This window comes from Salvelinus fontinalis, chromosome 2 (genome assembly GCF_029448725.1).
Source record: "Salvelinus fontinalis isolate EN_2023a chromosome 2, ASM2944872v1, whole genome shotgun sequence".
Lineage (NCBI taxonomy): Eukaryota > Metazoa > Chordata > Actinopteri > Salmoniformes > Salmonidae > Salvelinus > Salvelinus fontinalis.
Window position 1 is genome coordinate 64,503,428 of NC_074666.1, and position 21,846 is coordinate 64,525,273.

A 21,846-nucleotide genomic window follows, 5' to 3' on the forward strand; every position below is an offset into this window, starting at 1 on the left:
AGTATACTTTGATAATGATATGAGATTTATTTCATTATAATGACGAACCCTGTTGCAAGTCAATGACCTCTTCAGTTGTCTATTGGACAGAAATAAGTATATGAAAGCATAGGCTCATCACATCTCATAAAAGAAGTGAATTCATACCGACAACACCTCATAAGCACCATATGGAAACAAGTTGTTTGAACTATTACCAGATTCATAATCAGAGATTCATACATTTGGTTAAGTGTATTTTACAAAATGTGCAAGTTCACAAAACAAATACCACTTCACAAGCATACACATTACAATGGATTTACATTTTGTTTACTTTGGTAAGGCTCACTTTTAAACATATAGTTTAGACTTCTGGTTAAAAGATGCTGCAGTTGAACAGAGTACTGTAACTCTCTTTGGGGCAGATCTCACTGCTTGTCCATGGGCATCAGAGCAAGCACTTTACATTTTCACTACTAAACAATATCATTTGTATCGCCTAATAGTAAAAGTGACAAGTAGCATGTAGTCCCCAATAGGTACAAATAATGTAATTCCTTTTACAGGATAAGTAAGTGGCTTTATTGCAGTCGTGTTGTGCAGATGATCAGATCTCTAAAAGACAATTTAATTACACTTCTCCAGGCGTTGTGAGATCTGAGCAACATGACTGCAATGAAGATGACCTGGAATGTGCCCCATGGTTTTTAGTGCAGTGTTCTAAGAACAATCAATCCAGATGAAAATAACCCTTCAAATGTGTGTGCTCATTAAAATATATTTCATTCAAACTTAACAGAATTGAACACAAAATGATGATCTGGATTTAATGTTCTGAAAAACCATCCCCAGCAGCTGTTCTCACATTTGGGACCCAGCTAACACTTTTTAGTTCCCACATCGTTGTGGGGAAGTTATTTTCCAAATAACCGAAGGAAAACCTTAAGGGAACTTTACATGAACTCTCTGTGCCAGCTAGGGAGTCTCTCATTCAGCCTCTCTTGTCTGTGAAGGACCAGTCCCAGATCAGTCCAGGTACTTCTCAGCACGGAGGATCTGGCAGTACATCAGCAGGGAGAAAATCAGGGCCAGGATCTGAAACGGCAAGAGAATGTATTTGAGTTATACAAATGGTGATATTTCACAAAACCGGGTTAAGTGAATTGTTTGCCAGATACGTTTCCTAAATGATTAGATTTTTTAAAAATTCAATATTTGTAGCTCATATTTCGTAGTTCATCGATTTTAGATATGTTACAACACTCAATATTCTCAATAACCCAGATTCCAGTGGTGTAAAGTACTTTAAGTAAAAATACTTTAGTCGTTTTTTGGGGTATCTGTACTTTACTATACATTTTTGACAACTTTTACTTTTACTCCACCACATTCCTAAATAATTTTTTTTACTCATTTTCCCTGACACAAAAATATTTGTTACATTTAGAATGCTCATGCAGGACAGAATTATGGCACCTATCAATATAATGCTTTGTCATCCCTACTGTCTGATCTGGCGGACACAAAACACAACTACTGTGTAAATGATGTCTGAGTGTTGGAGTGTTCCTCTTTCTGTCCGTAATTAAAAATAATATGAAAATAGTGCTGTCTAGTTTGCTTAATATAAGGAATTTGATGTATAGCATTTACTTTTACTCAAGTGTGACAATTTAGTACTTTTTCTCCCACTGCACTTAAGTACATTTAAAACCAGATACTTTTACTCAAGTAGTATTTCACTAGGTAACTTTCACTCGAGTTATTTTCTGTTAATGTATCTTTACTTTTACTCAAGTATGACACTTGAGTACGTTTTCCACCACTGCAAGATTCAAGCTTTCTTTATAAACATGCAAGTATATCTGGCTGTTTATCAAATTTAGTTGACTAACAATGATCCTGCATGGTGGAATACAACCCTGGCTCATTGAATGTGATTAATTGACTGATCTATTAATATGTTGTAATTACCTGGACAATACCAATGCAGACTCCAAACACCAGGACAGAGAGGATGTTGTCCAGGAGCCACTGTCTGGCCTTCTGATAACACGGCTGAGAGAGGGAAGAGGAAAACGCGGGAAGAGAGAAGGACAAAGGGGAAGGAGGAGAGGGAAACGCGAGAGTAAATGGGGAAGAGAAAAGGGAAAAAGGAGCAGTAGGGGAGGGTGGGGGACAAAGAGGGAGATGGGGGTTGGGCAGGGGGGGAAGAAGAGTGGAGGACAGATGTTAGAGAGAAGCAGAGCAACATATTGATGAGAATTGGGTGTTGTAAGAATGCAGTTGAGAAAATAAATTGTATTGTCACAGTCAGGTTCATTCTTTACATTCTTGTAAGTGTGAGTGCACATGCAGATCTGGACTCTGTTAGCAAGATATGTAGGCAGCTGGGAAATGTCTTGTGTGCAGGCTGTTGAACCTTGACTCCCCAGACTCTCCCTCCCCGTCCCCCCCTACATTTGAGAAGTGGTCTGACCTCGATCCATCTTTCAACACATTGGTCCATCCCACCGGAGCAGCAGGAAACGGGGAGCGTTCCATTGATCACGGGGTACCAATCTGTTTTGTTGGTGACGCCGCAGCACTTGAACTAAGAAACAAGTATTGCATATTTGTTATTATCTCTGTTGGTCTCTGACTCTGTCAGATCGTTGTTTGTTTGTCTGAAAATGTGCCTCTAAAAATGTGTCCCTGGATCAGCAACTACACAGCCCCTCAGACTCACTGATACTGTATGTACATGGATGTACATTTCTAGCCAACAAAGATTTAAAGCGATAGTGCCAGCCAGATGTTGGCCCTTTTTTTTTTTTTTTTTTTACCTATGCAGAGTCAGATGAACTCATGGATGCTATTTTTATGTCTCTGTCCAGTATGAAGGAAGGTATCTTCGCGAGCCAATGCTAACTAATGTTCGCGCAATGGCTGGAAGTCTACTGGAACAGCTACAGTAGCATGCTGACTCTGGTTAAGTAAGGGCCCTTTAAAGGTTCAACCTGCAATTGCTACATCCATATTTGGATATATACAGTGGGGAGAACAAGTATTTGATAACCTGCAAAATCGGCAGTGTTTCCTACTTACAAAGCATGTAGAGGTCTGTAATTTTTATCATAGGTACACTTCAACTGTGAGACGGAATCTAAAACAAAAATCCAGAAAATTACATTGTATGATTAAGTAATTAATTTGCATGACATAAGTATTTGATACATCAGAAAAGCAGAACTTAATATTTGGTACAGAAACCTTTGTTTGCAATTACAGAGATCACACGTTTCCTGTAGTTCTTGACCAGGTTTGCACACACTGCAGCAGGGATTTTGGCCCACTCCTCCATACAGACCTTCTCCAGATGGCCTAGCCAGTCTCCAGACCTGAACCCAATAGAAAATCTTTGGAGGGAGCTGAAAGTCCGTATTGCCCAGCGACAGCCCCGAAACCTGAAGGATCTGGAGAAGGTCTGTATGGAGGAGTGGGCCAAAATCCCTGCTGCAGTGTGTGCAAACCTGGTCAAGAACTACAGGAAACGTGTGATCTCTGTAATTGCAAACAAAGGTTTCTGTACCAAATATTAAGTGCTGCTTTTCTGATGTATCAAATACTTATGTCATGCAAATTAATTACTTAATCATACAATGTGATTTTCTGGATTTTTGTTTTAGATTCCGTCTCTCACAGTTGATGTGTACCTATGATATAAAATGACAGACCTCTACATGCTTTGTAAGTAGGGAAACCTGCAAAATCGGCAGTGTATCAAAAACTTGTTCTCCCCACTGTATATATATATATATATATATGAATGATATGTAGCCATTGATTCTTAAAGAATATAACTTATAAATCCCTCATGAGCTTAGTTCAACTGTCTTACCACACCAGAACCACCCCAAAAAATAAGCTTGTTTTACTCCAATGTTTGTAAACAAAGTAAAACAATGGATGGTCAGTTCCGAGGGGTATACAACGAAGCAGGTTGAAGGAGTTAGGAGGTAGCTTAGGTCAACTTTGAGTTCAACTAGGTTTTACCGGTCATACGAACGTGGCTCATCTTTTAGCCAAGCACATTTCTATGGCAACGAATCCTTCAGAACTCACTGCTAACTCCACTTACCCAGAATGAAATGACTGAGCCGCGAGTTGAGGGCCATATCCCTCCCTCTGGCAAAGATTGCATCATCCCCTTCTTTGGACGAAGTCGACTGGTTACATATTTTATTAATCAAAAGTTTTTTGTGTGTAAAATGTTTGGTTAAAATAAAATTACACATTTAGTAATGACAGAATGCAACTTCACGCAATGTAACACTTTTGTATGACTTAATAACTATTGATAGAATAGGACTTAACTATTGATAGGAGTGGGGGGAAATGGAGTTGATAAGCACACCAACGACTGTATTAACGATAAGTAATACAATAACTGCACTTCTAAAAGCCTATTTCACACTGCTGAATTTGCATTCTGCATTCTGGATTCATTTTGGTTTCAGCACAATTGAAAATGTGGCACTGACTCGCCCATAGATTGACGTTTCAGCATTGTCATAATGAAAAGTCTGGTGTTCGGCTAGCCATGTGCGACATGCACGCGCAGTTACAAGCCTGCTAGAGTTAGCTACAGCCAGCCGAGCAATATCCACTGTTGTAGTATGGATGAAGCCTGAGCTGGAATGTGAAGCTAACTGAAGCTGGTTAGCTTAGAAAACTCTGAGTAGATCTAACAGGCTTTGTGGGATACCGCTCTGGCATCCATGGCTCTATGAATTTGAGAGTGGGTACCGGTACGTTTCTCCAGCCCATCATTCAGGATTTTTTCTGAAACGGGAGAGGGGACAGGGCCGGATTACAGAACGGGCATGCAGGGCACATGCCCCGGGTCCCTGACCTCGTTTTTGGGGCCCACCTGGAGGTTGGGGTCCCCTAGATAGCATATGATAGCAACATGTGTAGAATTGCAGGAAATTAAGCTGTACAACTGCACCATTTTTTCGGTCTCATGGTAAAATGTGAACAAAAGCATGAGATGGCCCACTGGGCACGCACTGGTTGAATCAAGCTTGTTTCCACGTCATTTCAATGAAATTACGTTGAACCAACATGGAATAGATGTTGAATTGAAGTCTGTGCCCAGTGGAGAGCTATAAAACAGCAAACGTGTAGAATTGCAGGAAGTTTGCTTTAAAACTGCAACATTTTATCTTAGCCTCAAGACAAAATGTGTAGAATAGCATTATAAAACTGCAAATGTTTCTCTCTGCACCATGTCAAAATGTGTTGAATTGCAGGAAGTTAGCTGATTTCCAAAAAACAAAAACTGGATTGGCCCATTAATGATCACTAAGGCCGGGATCGCCTACACCCGCATAGCTGGGCTGCATGCACTACATTAAACACAATAGAATGTTAAATTGAACGCATACTGTGCTGTACAGAACGACCAGTTGAAAAACAGGGAGGGGTTGGGTTCTGACTTCAAAATGCACCTCTGCCTTTTAAATACGTCAGCCATTGCTTCAAGCCACACACCGGCACACCCACCGAACAACGCAAACGTACCTCAATGTCTGTTCAAGAACATTTTGGGGAAACGTGTCATTCAGTACAAGCTGTTCCACAACGTAGCAAACATTCAAGTGAACTGGACGCACCCCTGGTGTTTTGGCGATGTCGGATGTGTAACTGCATTAGTGCTGTCAAATCAGTGAGCGTCTGCTCGTGTAGTTGTCACGAAGCCACACCCGTCCCACTCACATTAGAAGTTCAAAACGAGAAATAATGACACATTGAAAATCATTTAACAAAATAAGGATTTCTATCGGTCTAAAGCGACTCAGTGTATCCCATGGCAGTGTACGCAATAGCCTACCGTACCGGGCTGCTTGTGGATTTGACAGCTGTAAATGCAGTTCCACCTCCTACATCGCCAAATCAATTGAACAGCTTCCTAATATTGAGTTACACCCCCCCAGGTCTTGAAATCATTTCACCGGGATGCTGGCCCATGTTGACTCCAATACTTCCCACAGTTGTGTCAAATTGGCTAGATGACCATTCTTGATACACATGGGAAACTTTTGAGTGTGAAAAACCCAGCAGCATTGCAGTTCTTGACACAAACCGGTGCGCCTGGCAACTACTACCATACCCCGTTCAAAGGCACTTAAATATTTTCTTGCATCATTCATCCTCTGAATGGCACACATACAAGGCTTAAAAATCTTCCTTTAACCTGTCTCCTCCCCTTCGATTCCCCGGGTCAGTCTATGTCATGGAACGAGCAGGTGTTATTAATGTTTGTATGATCAGTAAGTCCTTACTGTCATCGTCAGTCAGTTTAAGTGATTTATCACTAAATCCACACTGAACAGACACAAGCACCATATAAGGTAACAGACTAGAGATTGGTGGGTTTCCCCTAACCCCCATCCCCCCTCTACCATTTTCTGCACATTGTCCCATGACTTCTTCAGTCCTTCATCTGTCATGTAATTCTTCATCCCATCCTTTAACTCATCCTGCGCTTTCGTGTCCAGCTGTGTGTGAGAGAGAGAGAGAGAGAGAGAGAGAGAGAGAGAGAGAGAGAGAGAGAGAGAGAGAGAGAGAGAGAGAGAGAGAGAGAGAGAGAGAGAGAGAGAGAGAGAGAGAGAGAGAGAGAGAGAGAGAGAGAGAGAGAGAGAGAGAGAGAGAGAGAGAGAGAGAGAGAGAGAGATGAAGATGAAGTTTGGGCCTTGATATACTTGCAGAATATGAGACAGATATAGGGGATAATGTAGATGTACAGAAGGCTTCTATAATGTAGACTGTACCACCCCTTTGTCTTCTGTATCGTTATATCAATTTGTTTTTAAACACTGGTTGTTAATTTAGTGGTAATATGGTGGTAAAACTTTACTAATGACCCTCATTTGAGGTTATGAAACATCAGTGGGTGAAACTGGATCTTTATGAGTGGCCAGGAGGATGGTAGACTGGACTCACCTCTTTGTGAAAGATATGGAGGACCAGGGTTAGAGTCACCTCTGTCAAGACCAGGAGCAAAAGGATTACAAAGAACTGTGGGGAGGGAGGGAGGGAGAGAGAGAGGGATGGGTTAGATATTTAATCCTATGGACCTGTGCGTGTGTGTGGTTTTGTGTGTTGTGCTAAGTTGACTTGTAAAGGTATTTAACATGGTTGAGGTGGACCCATGTTTTGTGATGTCATGGGGACTCACCGTCATCAGCAGGCAGCGCTGCTCCTTCAGGGCACCAAGGCAACCCAGGAAGCCTGTCACCATGGTGACACCTCCAGCGACCAGAAGTAGGTTTGCTGCGGAGAGTGAGGGAAAAGACAGCGGGAGGGAAGAGAACTCGGACTGGGTGAATGATAGCCACACTCCCACTCCAAACAGGCCACACCCTCCCAGCTACAGAGGAGACAGGAGACACAAAAGGTGACTTACGGTGAATCTCAATACGTATAGTGGTAGTTTATTCCTAAATCAAAGTTTGAACCATGCTTTTAGTCCTCAAAAGTAATCTATTTGTCGGACAAACTTAGATTTCCGAGTGAACTGTCAGAAGTAGTTGCCTCCATAGTTAGAAGATAGGACATGGGAAAGGAAGCAAATTTATGCATTGGGACTCACCCTGCCTTTTGTGACTGGTCCCAGATCTGTATGTGTTTACATGTGTAAAAGCAGTTACAGATGGGACAAGGCTACCCTGTGTTATAAGTTGTGCATTTTAAAAGCTAAAGCAGAGCAAAATCATCAATGCTGCCTGCTTGACCTACATAAGTAGAGATTTGGCAGGAGTCTTACTGTTGAGCGTGTTTCCATATGTTCCTACCAACTAACATATGTCCAGAGTTATTGGAGTGTCGTTTTATGTCTTGGTGCCGCCAACCAGAGGCTTTATCATGACCCTTTTTCTCTTTCTTTAACTCCATGGCCCGTTATGACTTTGCACTTTATGATATCTAGTTCAGAGTTTGTATTCACATCCTAGTGGTGTTAGCCAACACTGTACATTACGTGTGGTGCATTGTGAACTTGTTCCCCAGGCTAAGGTCAAGTTCACGTTAATCTGGGATCACAAATATATTCATTTGGGAGACAAATAAATAGACCAAACTTGAACATAATAGAAACAGGACCACAACAAACTAGAACAAGGCCAGATTGGAATCAGACTAGTTTGTGACCAGAATTTACAATCTCTTATGGTATGTAAGTATGTAGAATGGAACAGGCCAGAACAGATCAGAACTGAGCCAGAACAGGACAAGAAGAGAGCTAGAAGAACACCGTAATAGAACCACACAAACAGGACTAGACAAAGACCAGAAACAGATCAGAACTGGAATCGGAGCTTAAAAGCTCAATCTGTGATATCACAGCCTGACCCTCCCGCTTTGTTTGGTCATCTATATTCTTCAAGATTCAAACAATGGGTATAGCGTACTGTATATTATTTATTTAAATGACTATTGGACAGCAGAACATCTTACAGATTGTGCCTTTAAAAAACGGAGGCATACCAAAGGTCAGAGATGTGAAGGTACTGACCCAGAAGATGAGGTTGAAGACAAACATGAGGTATTTCACGCAGCACAGGCACCTCCGAGAGGCTGACATTCTGACAGAGAGAAAACAAAGTATTCTATATATTAATATTAAGTTCAAGCTAATTGGATTATAACAAGTTCAAGACAAGACTTGATAAGTTTAATCTACTTAACTCTGCTCAAGTATACCTTGGGCATACAGCACATTCGAGGTGTGATTGTGGTGGCAGATGGTTTTGTGTATTGTGGTTATTTTTATTAAGGTATTTATATGGTGTGTCTGTGGTTAGTTGTGTGTGGGGGAGGGCGGTGGGGTCTGTGCCTGTGTTGTAGTGTTCTTATACAACCAGTACAGTATGTATGGTGGACTTGCTCCCTAGCCTGTGTTCCTGAGTGGGTCTGATAAGTCACACAGCCACTGTGGTGGAATCTAGTGACCTGTTCCACACACAGGAAGTCAGTTTGTCAGAGCACAGGAAGGAACCTCCCTTCTCCTGCTGGACTGCTAATTGTGTGTGTGCTTGCTAATTGAGCTCATGTGGGGCGGTCGTGGAAGGTTACCATGACCAGCCACAGACAGGATGAACATGACTCATAACACGACTGGAAGTGGAGCTCATTCTAAAGGCATGCTGATGCTAGAGTGCAGAATAGTGTGGTAGAATAGACTTAAAAATACTTAGAACAGAATGAAACAGAGGAGTGCTTCCTTTGTTAATAGATGTACAATAAGAGGCGGTCTTTGAAAATGGGGGAGAATTCTTGATCAACCAAAACGACATTGATGTTGGTAGTGTGAACAGTGCCAATGTATTTTATGCGTTTTTACTTGTCCACCACTTAGAATGGACATAAATGGAGGCAGATGTACAGAAGAAGAAAACTACTTTGGCTTAAGTTCTGCTGTAAATTATATAAAATATAAATTATTCACAGTCTTAGACAACCAAATTGTCATAAATCAATATATGCCATTACTAGGATTCGTGCATACACAGTCAAGGCATACCTGTCATGGCGGAGACCTTTAACGTGTGTGTATGTGTTTTAATTAAGCCTGCTGTACCTGTCTGACGGTTGGCTCCACAGGCTCGATATACAAACAAATGAGTAGAAGAATTCCAGGCTAGGGAATCCTCTTTTGTTCTCTTGGCTCTTCTTCTTTGTTGAGTTGATTTTATTTCAACTCAATAACATATGTTTGGATTCAGTCCCCTTTGTTCTGTTTTAAACGGTCCTCCAGATTAGAAAGCTACATTTGAGTTTTCCCTCTTTGTCGTCCTCCCCCTCTCGGGAATGGATTGTTCTTAGGATAGAATTCCAGTTTCTTGCGCTCTCTCTTTCTCTCTCTTTCTTTTCCTCAATTCCTCTCTCTCTGTCCACTGTAGAATTCTTGTCAACCTTTAGATAAACTGTCCTCCCTTAAATCTTTAACTCAGTTGATACATTTAATAAGTCTATCCCTACATCTACAGTTTGTTTATCCTTTCTCCCTCTTTTCTATGACAACGCAGTTATCTCTCTTTCTCTTCTCAATAACTTCCAGATGTGACTGTGTTGTTGCCGCTCTCTATTCTCTCTCTCTCTCGCTCACCCTCCTCCCCTCATTATTTTTGCCATCCCTCCTCCATCGCCTCTTCCTCCTCACCCCCATCCCCTTACTCACAACATATCTCTCTCTCGTACTCCCTTCCTCTCTCACACTCATTCTCCCTCTCTCTAAACAAACATTCTCTGTCAGATTATCCTAGTCAGCAGAGAGACATTTAAGGCATTCATTTGCCATAGTAGCAGATTTTCTCTCTTCCTTTTCCTCTGATTCTGTTGTATGCACCTCCCTCCCCCCAACACACACACACACTTCCTCATCTTCCTGAACAAATGGTCGAGGGAGGTTGAGGGGTGTAGTGGAGTTTTGACCAGGATAAAATATAACATTTTGTCTTACGTACGTAACATGTCCTACCAAGGACATTGCCTTTACAGTGATCAATCTTAGTAAAAGTGGTTGTTGTTATATCTAGGTTTCATGTGTGATCACATCAGAGGGTTTTCCCTGATTTAGTTGTTTGCCTGAAAAACTGTGTTTGCTCTCTGCCTGAGGTACCTGTTGTTTTTCTGCTAGACGTTTGCAACAGATGCAACTGAGCAAAACAGACCAATAGAACGGAAGACCTGTGCGTCACCACCACACCAGCTCTTTACTGCAGGTCACATAATTGAACTGTTCTCTGATCATAAAGATAGGGAAAGGGCACAACCTAGTGGCCATAATCGGCAACACATCAAATCAAAGCCTAACTTCTACTGAAGTCGAATATTCACTTAGTCTCCCAATTGACATCAATGCATGATTAAGTGAACATTCAACTTCAGTGGAAGTAAAGATTCCTCCCTACGAATTGAGTGCTATTGAGTCAAGCAGTTCCAGAAATAAAGTGCATTTGCGGACAGCGAATGATTAATAAGCAAAAAGTATTCATATTCTGTCACGTACAACAACTTCATTCTAGCCCATTCTCTCCACATCCTAAAACTTTATTAAGCTGAAAACGGTTAAGAAAAAACACCATACAAAATACAACTGGTAAAACGTATGGCTATACACACAACCATTAGTTATGTTGATAGAACACACAATCACAGATCAATACGATGTTAAAGGCCTTTTCAGTATTACAAAAATATTAGAAACCTTTACAATTATCACCTGTAAAAAAATAAAAAATATGGAAAACTGTTCAATTTTTAAACTGCAGTGGTCAGACAGAATGACGCTCCTCCATTCTGCTCACCTCTTTCACTCTCATTTTCTTTCTTTCCATTCACTTCTCCCCTCTCCATCTCTTTTTCACTTTCCCCCTCTCTGTTGCCCCCTCCTATCTTTTTCTCAGAGTTAGATTTTGAAAGTGAAGGAGAATCCATTTTCTCCAGCCCCTCCTCCACTCCCTCATCAATGTACAACAGAGGCTCCTTCTCCTCCCATTTCTCCGCCTCCTTGCTCCCAGCCACTCCAACTGCCCCATCAGGCCCACCCCTCTCTCTCTCAGTCTCGTTGGCTATGAATGTGCTCAGCACCACATCTGTTCCAGCCCCCTCTCTCTTGTTGTCCTCTGGGCTCCCTCCCTCCTCCCCGCCCTCACCCTCCTCCCTGTCCCCGCCCCCTAGCTTCACTGGCCCCGCCCAGGCATCATCCTCTGCTCCTTTCTTCCGCTTGGAACTCTTCCCGTTCTGGACGCTGGACCCAAAGTACTCGGTGCGGCACTGCCTCTTTCGTCTGACGCCCAGATATATGCAGTAGAACATTCCCAGGCATATAACACAGACCAGGAGACTGACAATGATGACCCAGAACAAGCTGAGCGGCCTTTCCTTGACCCTGCCCACCATAGAGTCTGGATCTGTGGAGGTGTAGGTCGTAGCGGGGTTTGTAAAATGGCTGGGAGCGCTGTTGACCGATGGGGAGGCGGGTGCAGGGGTAAGTCCCTCTGTGTGGCTGGCAGTACTCTCTGAGGCAGTGTGGATAGGTTCAGGTGTAGGAAAGGAGTCATTCGTCAGACGAGGGGTGGTGTGGAGGGGCCAGACTGGGATAACAGAAGTCAGGTGGTCCTGGGATGTGGTTGGGAGATAAGAGGTTGTAGTCAGGATGTCTTGGGAGGTGATGGGTTTAGGGCCAGGTGAAGTGGTCGTATCTACAGGCCCTTCAGTGATCACAGGGGATGGTGTCATCGTCTCAGCCTCTGTAGTAGTAGTTGGTGCATCAGAGGTGGGCTCCTGAACGGTTGTGATCTCAGGGTCTGTTACTATAGTGAGGGCATCTATGGCAAGTACTGGAACAGAAGTTACCAGGGTGATTTCAGTGACCGGCTGTGCTGTAGTGACGGCCACAGGAGCAGTCGTTGTCTTGGTGGTGGCCTCAGGTGAAGAGGCTGCCATCGTGCCGTCGTCATTAGTAGGTGTTGCCATGCTGCTATATTCAGGTACGGTGATATTATCTTGGGCAGGGAGACTGGGCAGAGAGAGGGAGAGGAGCATAGCCCCGAGCGTCAGTCGTACCCACTCCATACTGGGCAAGAACTGAGAGGGGTCACGGAGGTCAACAGTCACTAAAAGGGTTTTGCTGACCTCTCTCAGAGGACGTTTGTCTTCCTCTCTCTGAGGTGCGTCAGCGACAGCCTTGTGGCTTGAAAGGTATTGGAGGTTTGTTGTACAAGTCTAGAGCAGAATAATGTACACTCTAGAAAAGAATAGCGGTATCCGTCATCAGGTACCGGGGTTCTTGGTTTGACTACAATTGAGTGTCAGGCTTTGATCTTCACTGCTCTCGGATTGTCCCTTTCTTTCAGGCCTTGCTCTTGTTAACCAATCTAAGGTTTGACTGAGTGTTAAGCATTTGAAGTGAATTGACGTAGTCAAACTTTTGTTCTCTTGCTGTCTCTCCTGGTTGCTGGGCTTGTGGTTCACTAGGGTGCACTTGTGTGCAAATAGGCCGGAAAGACACAGCCCTTCTCTTCCTCTCTCGCTCTTCCGTTTTCTCCTCCCCTTGCGCTTCACTCTACTTTTCTGTGTATCAGCTGTCTATTTCAGGTGCAGGGCGAGAGATTGCAGCAACGGTGAACCAAAAAAGTCACGAGGCCTGTAGAGAAAAGGACAGATTGAAGGGTAAACGGAGAAATAGAAGAAGGAATGGAGAGGTTATTCTATGCGTACATTCCCACAAGTACTGTGTAATAGATTTACCTCCTCACGGCATCCACTGTCTGGACCGCTGTAGATGTAAAATGCTTGCTTAGTGCACGCCTACAAAATTAAGGAAGTTACCAACGCTACTTCTTGTTGTTTATTCTTGTCCGTGATGTCACCATCCATTTTTATTTAATTTATAATTTAGTGTCTAAAAGCAAGTAGGCCTGTCTTAAAAATGATAAATAAAAAAACTATGATAAAATGAAGACTTAAAGACCAATTTAAAATGAAGAAAAAAAACATATTTAAAGAAATTGAAAAATGTATTTAAAAGGAATTATGAAGAGATACATTAGGAGATTAGGAGGAGATTAGGAGGAGATACATACATTAGGATACATTAGGAGGACCCTCTTACTACAAGAGCATGTCAGTAAATGTAACACAAGCCTATGAAAGTTCCTCTGATTGTATTTTTGAAACATCTCTTTCCCTCCTTTTTCTTGCCTCCTCACAAAGTCATATTCTGTCTATTATTATCCAGATCAGTGTCTGTTAAGATCAGACATATATCAATGTGTGCCATGAGATTTTCAATCTTACTTACCCACATGTTGCTTGGAGAGAACGGTTGGGTTGAAGTTATGAATCCACCATAAAGGCATAGGTTTTAACTCCTGTACTGTGTGGATGACGTCTCCTGCACAAGTGCATGTATGAAACACCTTTCTCTCGCTCTCTTCCTCCGTCCCTCCCTCCTATTCACTCCCTTCTTTCTCTAACCCCTCCCTTATTCTCTCTAGTTGGTTCTCTCTATCTCTTCCCCCTCAGAGTATCAAATTCTTCGTAAAACAGTTTTGTTAACTACTAAAGAGAGATAGGTGGATAGATGGGGTTGGAGAGATGCCAAGTAACTTAAGAGTAGCTTACTTTTGTTTACTGTGTCATGTGCTTATTTTCTTGAGGAAAAAGGAGAAGTTGGTCCTACGAAGAATCTGTGTGTGTGTTGAAATGTTTGAGCCAGGGTGTGTTTGCACATGTGTTTGTGTGTGTGTGTGTGTGTGGGGAGCTGGCAGTCAAAGGGCGTAGGTTGTCAAAACGTGAGAATTCAAAGTAGAGAGAGTATGATGAAAATGCCATTTTATTATGTCAGTCCATGTTGTTTTCACGTCTTGGGACATTATATGTCAAACTTCAGCTGGTCAGGTATTTTCTACCGTATTTACAGCTATACTTTATTGATCAAATGGCCCGATCCATTATCAATTGTGAGGTAGGCCTATAGTCGATTCCAGTTACCATGTTCACATGCACACCAACATTCCGTTATTATTTTGGGATACTCAAGTATTCCTGTTTACAATAACCCAAAAAAAACTTCTATCCCAGTTATGAGAAACCCAGTTAAGATGCCTGGGATATGCTGATCGTAGACGGGATAATGTGGCATGCCAACATCTTATTTCGTTCACTGTTTTTTACATGATTTGTACAGGCTCAGTTTCGCATAGTATCATGGGTAAATGTAGTAATATTCTGTTTATACAGGGATAATCGTAAGCGGCGCATAGACGGATAGGGCTGTCGTGCTTCAAGTGCTTAGGAAACTTTGCAGTATAATATATATTTTTTCTGTTATTTCTGAAATTATTAGCCCAAGAAATGTTTTGTGTTATTACATACAGCTGGGAAGAACTTTTGGATATCAGAGCGGCGGTAACTCACCAGCATTATGACCAGGAATAAGACTTTCCGGAATCAGATCCTTTGTTTGTAGCCCTCAGGGCAATTGAACTGATCCAAGAGGCTGTTCCAAAACTCCGCTGGCGGAAAAGAGATACTCGGAGCTGACTTTTAGTTTGACTCAGGAGGCGCACACACCACCCACCGATTCTGAGTATATTACTCGCTAATGTTCAGTCTCTGGACTATAAAGTTGACAAGTTCAGGGCAAGGATTTCCTTCCAGAGAGACATCAGGGATTGTAACATACTCATGGCTCTCTCGGGATATACTCTCTGAGTCCGTTCAGCCAGTGGGTTCTCAATTCATCGCTCAGACAAGAATAAATATCTCTCTGGGAAGAAGAAGGGCAGGGGTGTATGTTTCATGATTAATTACTCATGGTGTGATTGTGATAACATACAGGAACTCAAGTCCTTTCGTTTCCCCAGCTTAGAATACCTCATAATCAAATGCCAACCGTATTACCTCCCAACAGAATTCTCTTTGGTTATAGTCACAGCCGTGTATATTCCCTCTCAAGCCGATACCACGACGGCCCTCAAATAACTTCACTGGACTTTATGCAAACTGGAAACCATATATGATGAGGCAACATTTATTGTAGCTGGGGATTTTAGCAAAGCAAATTTGAGGAAAACGTTACCGAAGTTCTATCAACACATTGCCTGTAGTACCTGCGATGCTAAAACACTCAACGACTGCTACTCCATCTTCCGGGATGCCTACAAGGCCCTCCCCCGTACTCCCTTCGGAAAATCTGATCATGACTCCATTTTGCTCCTCCCTTCCTATAGGCAGGAACTCAAAGAGGAAGTACTCGTGCTAAGGACTATTCAACGCTGGTCTGACCAATCAGAATCTGGAATATGTTCCAGGTAGCCTCCGAGAACAACATAGGCGAATACACTGATACGGTGACTGCTATTATCAGGGAGTGTATAGGATATGTTGTACCCACTGTGACTATTAAAACCTACCATAACCAGAACCCGCATTCTCGCAAGGTGATTGGGAATATGGCTGAATACAAACAGTGTAGTTATTCCTTCACCGGGCGCCGAAGACGTGGATGTCGATTAAGACAGCCCCTGCACCTCTCTTATTCAGAGGGGTTGTGTTAAATGTGGAAGACACATTTCAGTTGAAGGCATTCAGTTGCACAACTGACTAGGTATCCCCCTTTCCCAATTTCTTCCGTAAAGCAATCAAACAGGCAAAACGTCAGTATAGAGACAAAGAGTCAACGGCTCCACAATTCAACGTCTCAGACACGAGACGTATGTGGCAGGGTCTACAGACAATCACGGACTACAAAGGGGAAACGAGCCACGTCGCGGATGTCTTGTTCCCAGACAAGCTAAACACCTTCTTCGCCCGCTTTGAGGATAACACAGTGCCACCGACGCGGCCCGCTACCAAGGACTGTGGACTCTCCTTCTCCGTGGCCGACGTCAGTAAGACATTTAAGTGTGTTAACCCTCGCAAAGCTGCCGGCCCAGACGGCATCCCCAGCCGCGTCATCAGAGCATGCGCAGACCAGCTGGCTGGTGTGTTTACGGACATAGTCAGTCTCTCCCTATCCCAGTCGGTTGTCCCCACATACTTCAAGATGTCCACTATTGTTCCTCTACCCAAGAAAGCAAAGGTAACTGAACTAAATTACTATCGCCCTGTAGCAATCACTTCTGTCATCATGAAGTGATTTGAGAGACTAGTCAAGGATCATATCACCTCTACCTTACCTGACACCTTAGACCGACTTCAACTTGCTTACTGCTCCAATAGGTCCATAGACTGTACAATCCCCATCGCACTACACACTGCCCTATCCCATCTGGACAAGAGGAATATCTATGTAAGAATGCTGTTCATTGACTATAGGTCAGCATTCAACACCAGAGTACCCTCCAAGCTCATCATTAAGCTCGAGGCCCTGGGTCTGAACCCCGCCCTGTGCAAATGGGTCCTGTACTTCCTGACGGGCTGCCCCCAGGTGGTGAAGGTAGGAAACAACACCTCCACTTTGCTGATCCTCAACACTGGGTTTCCAAAAGGATGCGTGCTCAGCCCCCTCCTGTACTCCCTGTTCACCCATGATTGCGTGGCCACGCACACCTCCCACTCAATCATCAAGTTTGCAGATCACATAACATTAGCAGGCCTGATTACCAACAATTACGAGACAACCTACAGGGAGGAAGTGAAGGCCCTGGGAGTGTGGTGCCAGGAAAATAACCTCTCACGTAACGTCAACAGAACCAATGAGCTGATCGCAGACTTCAGGAAACAGCTGAGGGAGCACGGGAGCACGGGAGCATCTCCCCCACCCCTGCACTGGCATCTTTAATAATGTTTACATATTTTGCATTACTCATCTCATATGTAAATACTATATTCTATCATATTCTACTGTATTTTAGTCTATGCCACTCTGACATTGCTCGTCCAAATATTTATATATTCTTAATTCCATTCCTTTACTTTAGATTGTGTGTATTGTTAGATATTACTTGTTAGATATTACTGCACTATTGGAATTAGAAACACAAGCATTTCGCTACACCTGCCATAACATCTGCTAAACACGTGAATGTGACATACAATTTGATTTGATTTGAAAGGTGTATTTAAACAGCTTATCTATAATAAGACCTTAACTAGGATATGAGCTATTATCTGGAATACAGTACGAATGTAAACGTGGTCAGTCAGATAAATTAAGCTAAATTGTTTACGCCCAGTGCAGTTCACCAATCCTTTTTATTTGACTAGCTCCTGATAACAGTGCATGTTCAGTATTAGGAGTCAATAGTATTTGTCTCAGTGTGTTTGTAGAAATGGCACCTTTCTCCTCGTTGCTGTTTGACACATGACGATGATGTCACTAACAAGGTCTGAATTGTCTTAGAATGGGAACTCTCTTATCAAGTGTTATTTCCAGTTCGACATGTGGTTCTAATCTCTATCTCTATTCCTCTCTCTCTTTCTCTCTGATCAGACCCAGGCTTAATCTGTCTTTCAGTAGACTTATGCAGATCTTATACTTTTGTTATAGCCAATAAACATACAGATTATCAATTCATATTGCAAATGTTTAAACTCTGTCAGGATTACAGTTTTCAAATCTGCCATGGAATTGGTAAACTAAGTATGAACACTTCTCTCCAAAGTAATTCCAGGTAAATTGTAGTACTGTAGTACCAAAAAACTAAATCACACGCAGGTCTCCAACAATGTTTGGTCTGTAGTTTCTTCTGGTACCGCGCTTCCATTTGCATACCAGAAATCAGTGATGTCCTCCAGTGTCACTTTGGGTTGAGTCCACAGGTTGTCACACTCTATCCCTTTCTGCCTCCGCTGCTCCCTCCTCACCCTCTCCTTCACCCTCTCCCTCCCTCTCTCCCTCCGTTTATGGTCAGGTCCTATGGTGGAGCCGTTGGCGTACCAGAATTCCACCCTCTCCTCCACCGATGATATCTGGTCAACCCACAGGTTCTCCAGATCCACCCCTGACACCTTCTCTCCTCCTCTCCTCGCTCTCCTTTCCCTCTCTCTCTGGACTGACAAACGCACCGATAGGAAGACAGTGAGACCAAGGAAGACTGAAGCAGTCAATCCCAGAGCCCACAGAACGATGAAACAGACCAGTCTAGTAGAGCCAGGAGGCAATGATGGGGACCTTTCATCTGCCTCTCCACACTCAGGACGATAATGCACATTGTTTTCAGTTGTGTTGTTCAGCCTGTTGTCATGGCCTGAGATTGTGTGGTTGTGTCTGAGTGAACGAGGATGAGTTGTCTTATTCAAATGTACTGTTGTGTTACAATTATTAGAGGTTGTGGTATTACTGTATGAAAGTGTGTTTGTGTAGTTGTCTGTGTCATTATCTGTAAATGTGTTTGCATTGATATATGGAGTTGTGCTATTGTCAGCATGGGGGATTGAAACTGTGGCTGTGGTGTGGTCCTTAGACTGGCTTGTGTCGTCAGGTTGTGTTTTGTAGCTAGTAGCCCTGTAAGTCACGGTCATGTGCTCATACCAACCAGGACGTGTGACTGTGTACGTAGGTGAATCCGTCGTTGTTGTTGCGACGCTGTTGGCCTTACTTTGTTTACCTCTGTTCAAACCTGTCACTCTACTAGTTGGGGTGATTGTGAAGAAGTCTCTCTTTGTTGTGTCGTAATCTCCTGAAGCAGTCTCTAGTCCTTGTGTAGCAGTGTGCTGGTCTGCTGCTTGTGACCTGTTTAAGTGTGGCTTCGCTAGCCTGGAGTCATTACTGGTGTTAGCAGCCCATGTCTCTATGGAATTTGGTGTGTTCAGTTCTCTGGCTATTTCAGTGTTGCTGCTGTCATGATACTCAGTCCCTTCCTCCCTGGGGAGAGTGGTGGTGCTGGGGTGGTCAGTTGTGGGTGAGGCTGTGTGTCTGCTGAAGGGAAGAGTCTCATGGTGATTGTGGCTCTCTGTTTCCTTCCTCAAGTCTCCTGCAGTTGTGTGCCTGTTGCTCTTCTGTACGGCTGTGGTGGCGTAAGTGGCAGTTCCTGTTCTGAGAATGCCTCTTCCTTGAGTCGTTCTGCCTGAGTTGTTGACAGCTGCTAAGCTAGTGCTTTTCTTCAATTGTGTTTTGAACGTGCCACTAGTCCCACCAGGGTGGTTTTCAATTGTGGAGAGTGGAAGCATCGGGGGGTCTGATGTTGGAGTGCTGATACTAAGGTCTAGAGCTGTTGTTGTGGTTTCTGTGGCGCTCGGTGAAGCCGCAATGGTGGAATGGAGGCCAAGAGTGGGGAAAAGGTGAGGAAGGCACAGGGCAAGGGAAATCAGAGTCCCTCTCATCATGTCTGTGTGTGAGAAAGAGGGGGACAGAGAAAGATATGAATAGTGGGAAAGAGAGAGTAATAGAGAGAGGGAGAGAGAAAGAAAATGAGAAATAAAGAGAGAGAGTGAAAACGAGAGAGAGACAGAGGCATCCAGCTAATCAGATGACTTTGTTTTGCTTGTAGTACTGTAGCACACTTTTGAAAACTCTCCCATTGCTTCCCATTGCCATTCAGTCTCATACCCAGTAAGTTGTCAGTTCTCAATGAAAAAGTTGTGCATCTAGCGATTTCATACAATTAGAGACCAATAACTCTGCTCAACATGGATAATAAAATATCTATGCAAATAAACAGAAAAGTACACATACCTAATTGTCCAGCTTTCTCTTCTCACTGCCTCTTCCCCTTTATCCGTGATTTCCTCTTCTGCGGCGCCACTCATCATCGCACTCTGCTCTAACCACAAGCCTCCCTCTCAAAGTTGACATGAGGAAATGGTCTGTTTGATTACCGTGGCAACAGAGCTAGAAGGTGCAAGTTGTGGTATGATGATGTGGTATGACATGGCCCCTCCTCCATCCTCCATCCTCCATTGCTCAGTCCCCTTAGACGGCAGTTTGGAATAAAAACACGAGTTACACCGCGCTTCCTGTTGACTCAATTCATCTCGCATGTTACAGATTCAAAGTGATAAGTGAACGTTTGGCGAGAAAAGTGACAGACAGGATTCAAGTCTGTAATTATCGTTCTTTTGCCATTGAGGTCAACAGTGATGTCAAACACTTTACTCATAATGTAAAGTGATTTAAACATAATGATTATTCATCATGCCTGCTTGACAAAAAAAAGTATCCACTGCAGATTAGGGGATTTTTTTTTAACACCATCATGGTCTTCTGTAAAATGATTTTCCATAGATTATGAATTTATGAACATACGTGTACAGGATGTGTAAATTACATTTGTGGTAAACCGTGGGGTGTTGGGTTGAGCGTGCAGAGATTGACACAGACAGGGATGCTTTAGTCCGCAAAAACAACTTTACTAACACAGAAAATAAACATAACAAAGAAAATCACTTAGGTTTGGCTCGGTCTTTCTTCTCTACTGTGGCTTGGTGTCGTCTCTCCCCCGTCTCTCTCGAAGTGTGCCACCGTGCTCCTTTTATTTGGTCTCCACGGCTGGTTGGTACTTTCCTCTAATTACCTCCACTTAGAGCTGTCCGTGTCGGGGTGCCCAGCTCCCGTATTCCCAGCAGAGGGAGCCAAAGTCGTCTCACTTACCTCCCCTCTATTACCATCCCCCGGGGATACCCCCCCCCCCCCCCCCCCCCCCTTAGCACTGACCGGGAGGGAGGCATGCTAAGGGCTAGGTTTGCATCCCTTTGTGTCCTTACCTCTTGCCATCCACACAAGGGGGGGCATGGTCAGTGATCAGGGTGAACTTCCTCCCGAGGAGGTAATACTTGAGGGTGTCCAGTGCCCACTTCACGGCGAAGCACTCCTTCTCGACAATCAAGTATTTCTTCTCCCTCGGGAGGAGCTTCCTGCTGACATACATGATGGGGTGCTCCTCGCCTTCCTGCTCTTGGGACAAAACGGCCCCTACCCCTGTGTCAGACGTGTCTGTCTGGACCATGAGGTTTTTTTGAGAAGTGCGGGGTGACGAGTACCGGGTGCGAACATAGCACATCCTTCAGGGCCTGGAACGTCGCCTCTGTGTCCTCTGTCCATCGCACCGTCTGGGGTAGTCGTGCCTTTGTTAAGTCTGTGAGGGGAGAAGCTATTGCGGCAAAGTTAGGTACAAATCTACTGTAATACCCTGCTAACCCCAGGAATGACTTCACCTGACTCTTGGTTCAGGGGACCGGCCATCCCCTAATGGCAGCGAATTTTTTTTCTTGGGGTTTCACATTTCCCCTCCTGATCTGATAGCCCAGGTACTCCACCTCGGCGTAGCCCAGCTTGCACTGCACAATTATGTCATCCAGATAAGCAGCGGCATACTCACTGTGCGGCCGCAGGACGCGGCCCATGAGTCACTGAAAGGTCGCTGGTGCCCC

General features: G+C 43.7%; 2 protein-coding genes across 4 annotated transcripts; both read right to left on the reverse strand.

Moving 5' to 3' along the window:
* Positions 1–160: 160 nt before the first annotated feature.
* On the reverse strand, positions 161–10,177 carry tspan4b (tetraspanin 4b). The gene is made up of 8 exons (XM_055942164.1): positions 9,605–10,177; positions 8,540–8,609; positions 7,205–7,396; positions 6,970–7,044; positions 6,429–6,524; positions 2,462–2,575; positions 1,957–2,040; positions 161–1,077 (listed from the first exon to the last, which is right to left on the reverse strand). The coding sequence occupies exons 2-8, from the start codon at positions 8,606–8,608 to the stop codon at positions 1,009–1,011; spliced, it is 699 nt and encodes a 232-aa protein (XP_055798139.1). The 5' UTR covers position 8,609; positions 9,605–10,177; the 3' UTR covers positions 161–1,008.
* An 876-nt stretch (positions 10,178–11,053) lies between these two features.
* Positions 11,054–20,269, reverse strand: si:ch73-248e21.7 (uncharacterized). Of its 3 annotated transcripts, none has more exons than XR_008761721.1 (3): positions 20,153–20,269; positions 13,836–19,805; positions 11,054–13,174 (listed from the first exon to the last, which is right to left on the reverse strand). XR_008761721.1 is itself a non-coding variant. In XM_055941720.1 (2 exons), exon 2 carries the CDS (start codon positions 12,601–12,603, stop codon positions 11,287–11,289), a length of 1,317 nt encoding a protein of 438 aa, XP_055797695.1. In that variant the 5' UTR covers positions 12,604–13,174; positions 13,832–14,438; the 3' UTR covers positions 11,054–11,286. The 3 variants fall into 3 exon arrangements, 1 of the variants encoding a protein (XP_055797695.1); XR_008761720.1 differs by having other exon boundaries at positions 13,832–19,805; XM_055941720.1 differs by lacking the exon at positions 20,153–20,269 and having other exon boundaries at positions 13,832–14,438.
* Positions 20,270–21,846: the final 1,577 nt, after the last annotated feature.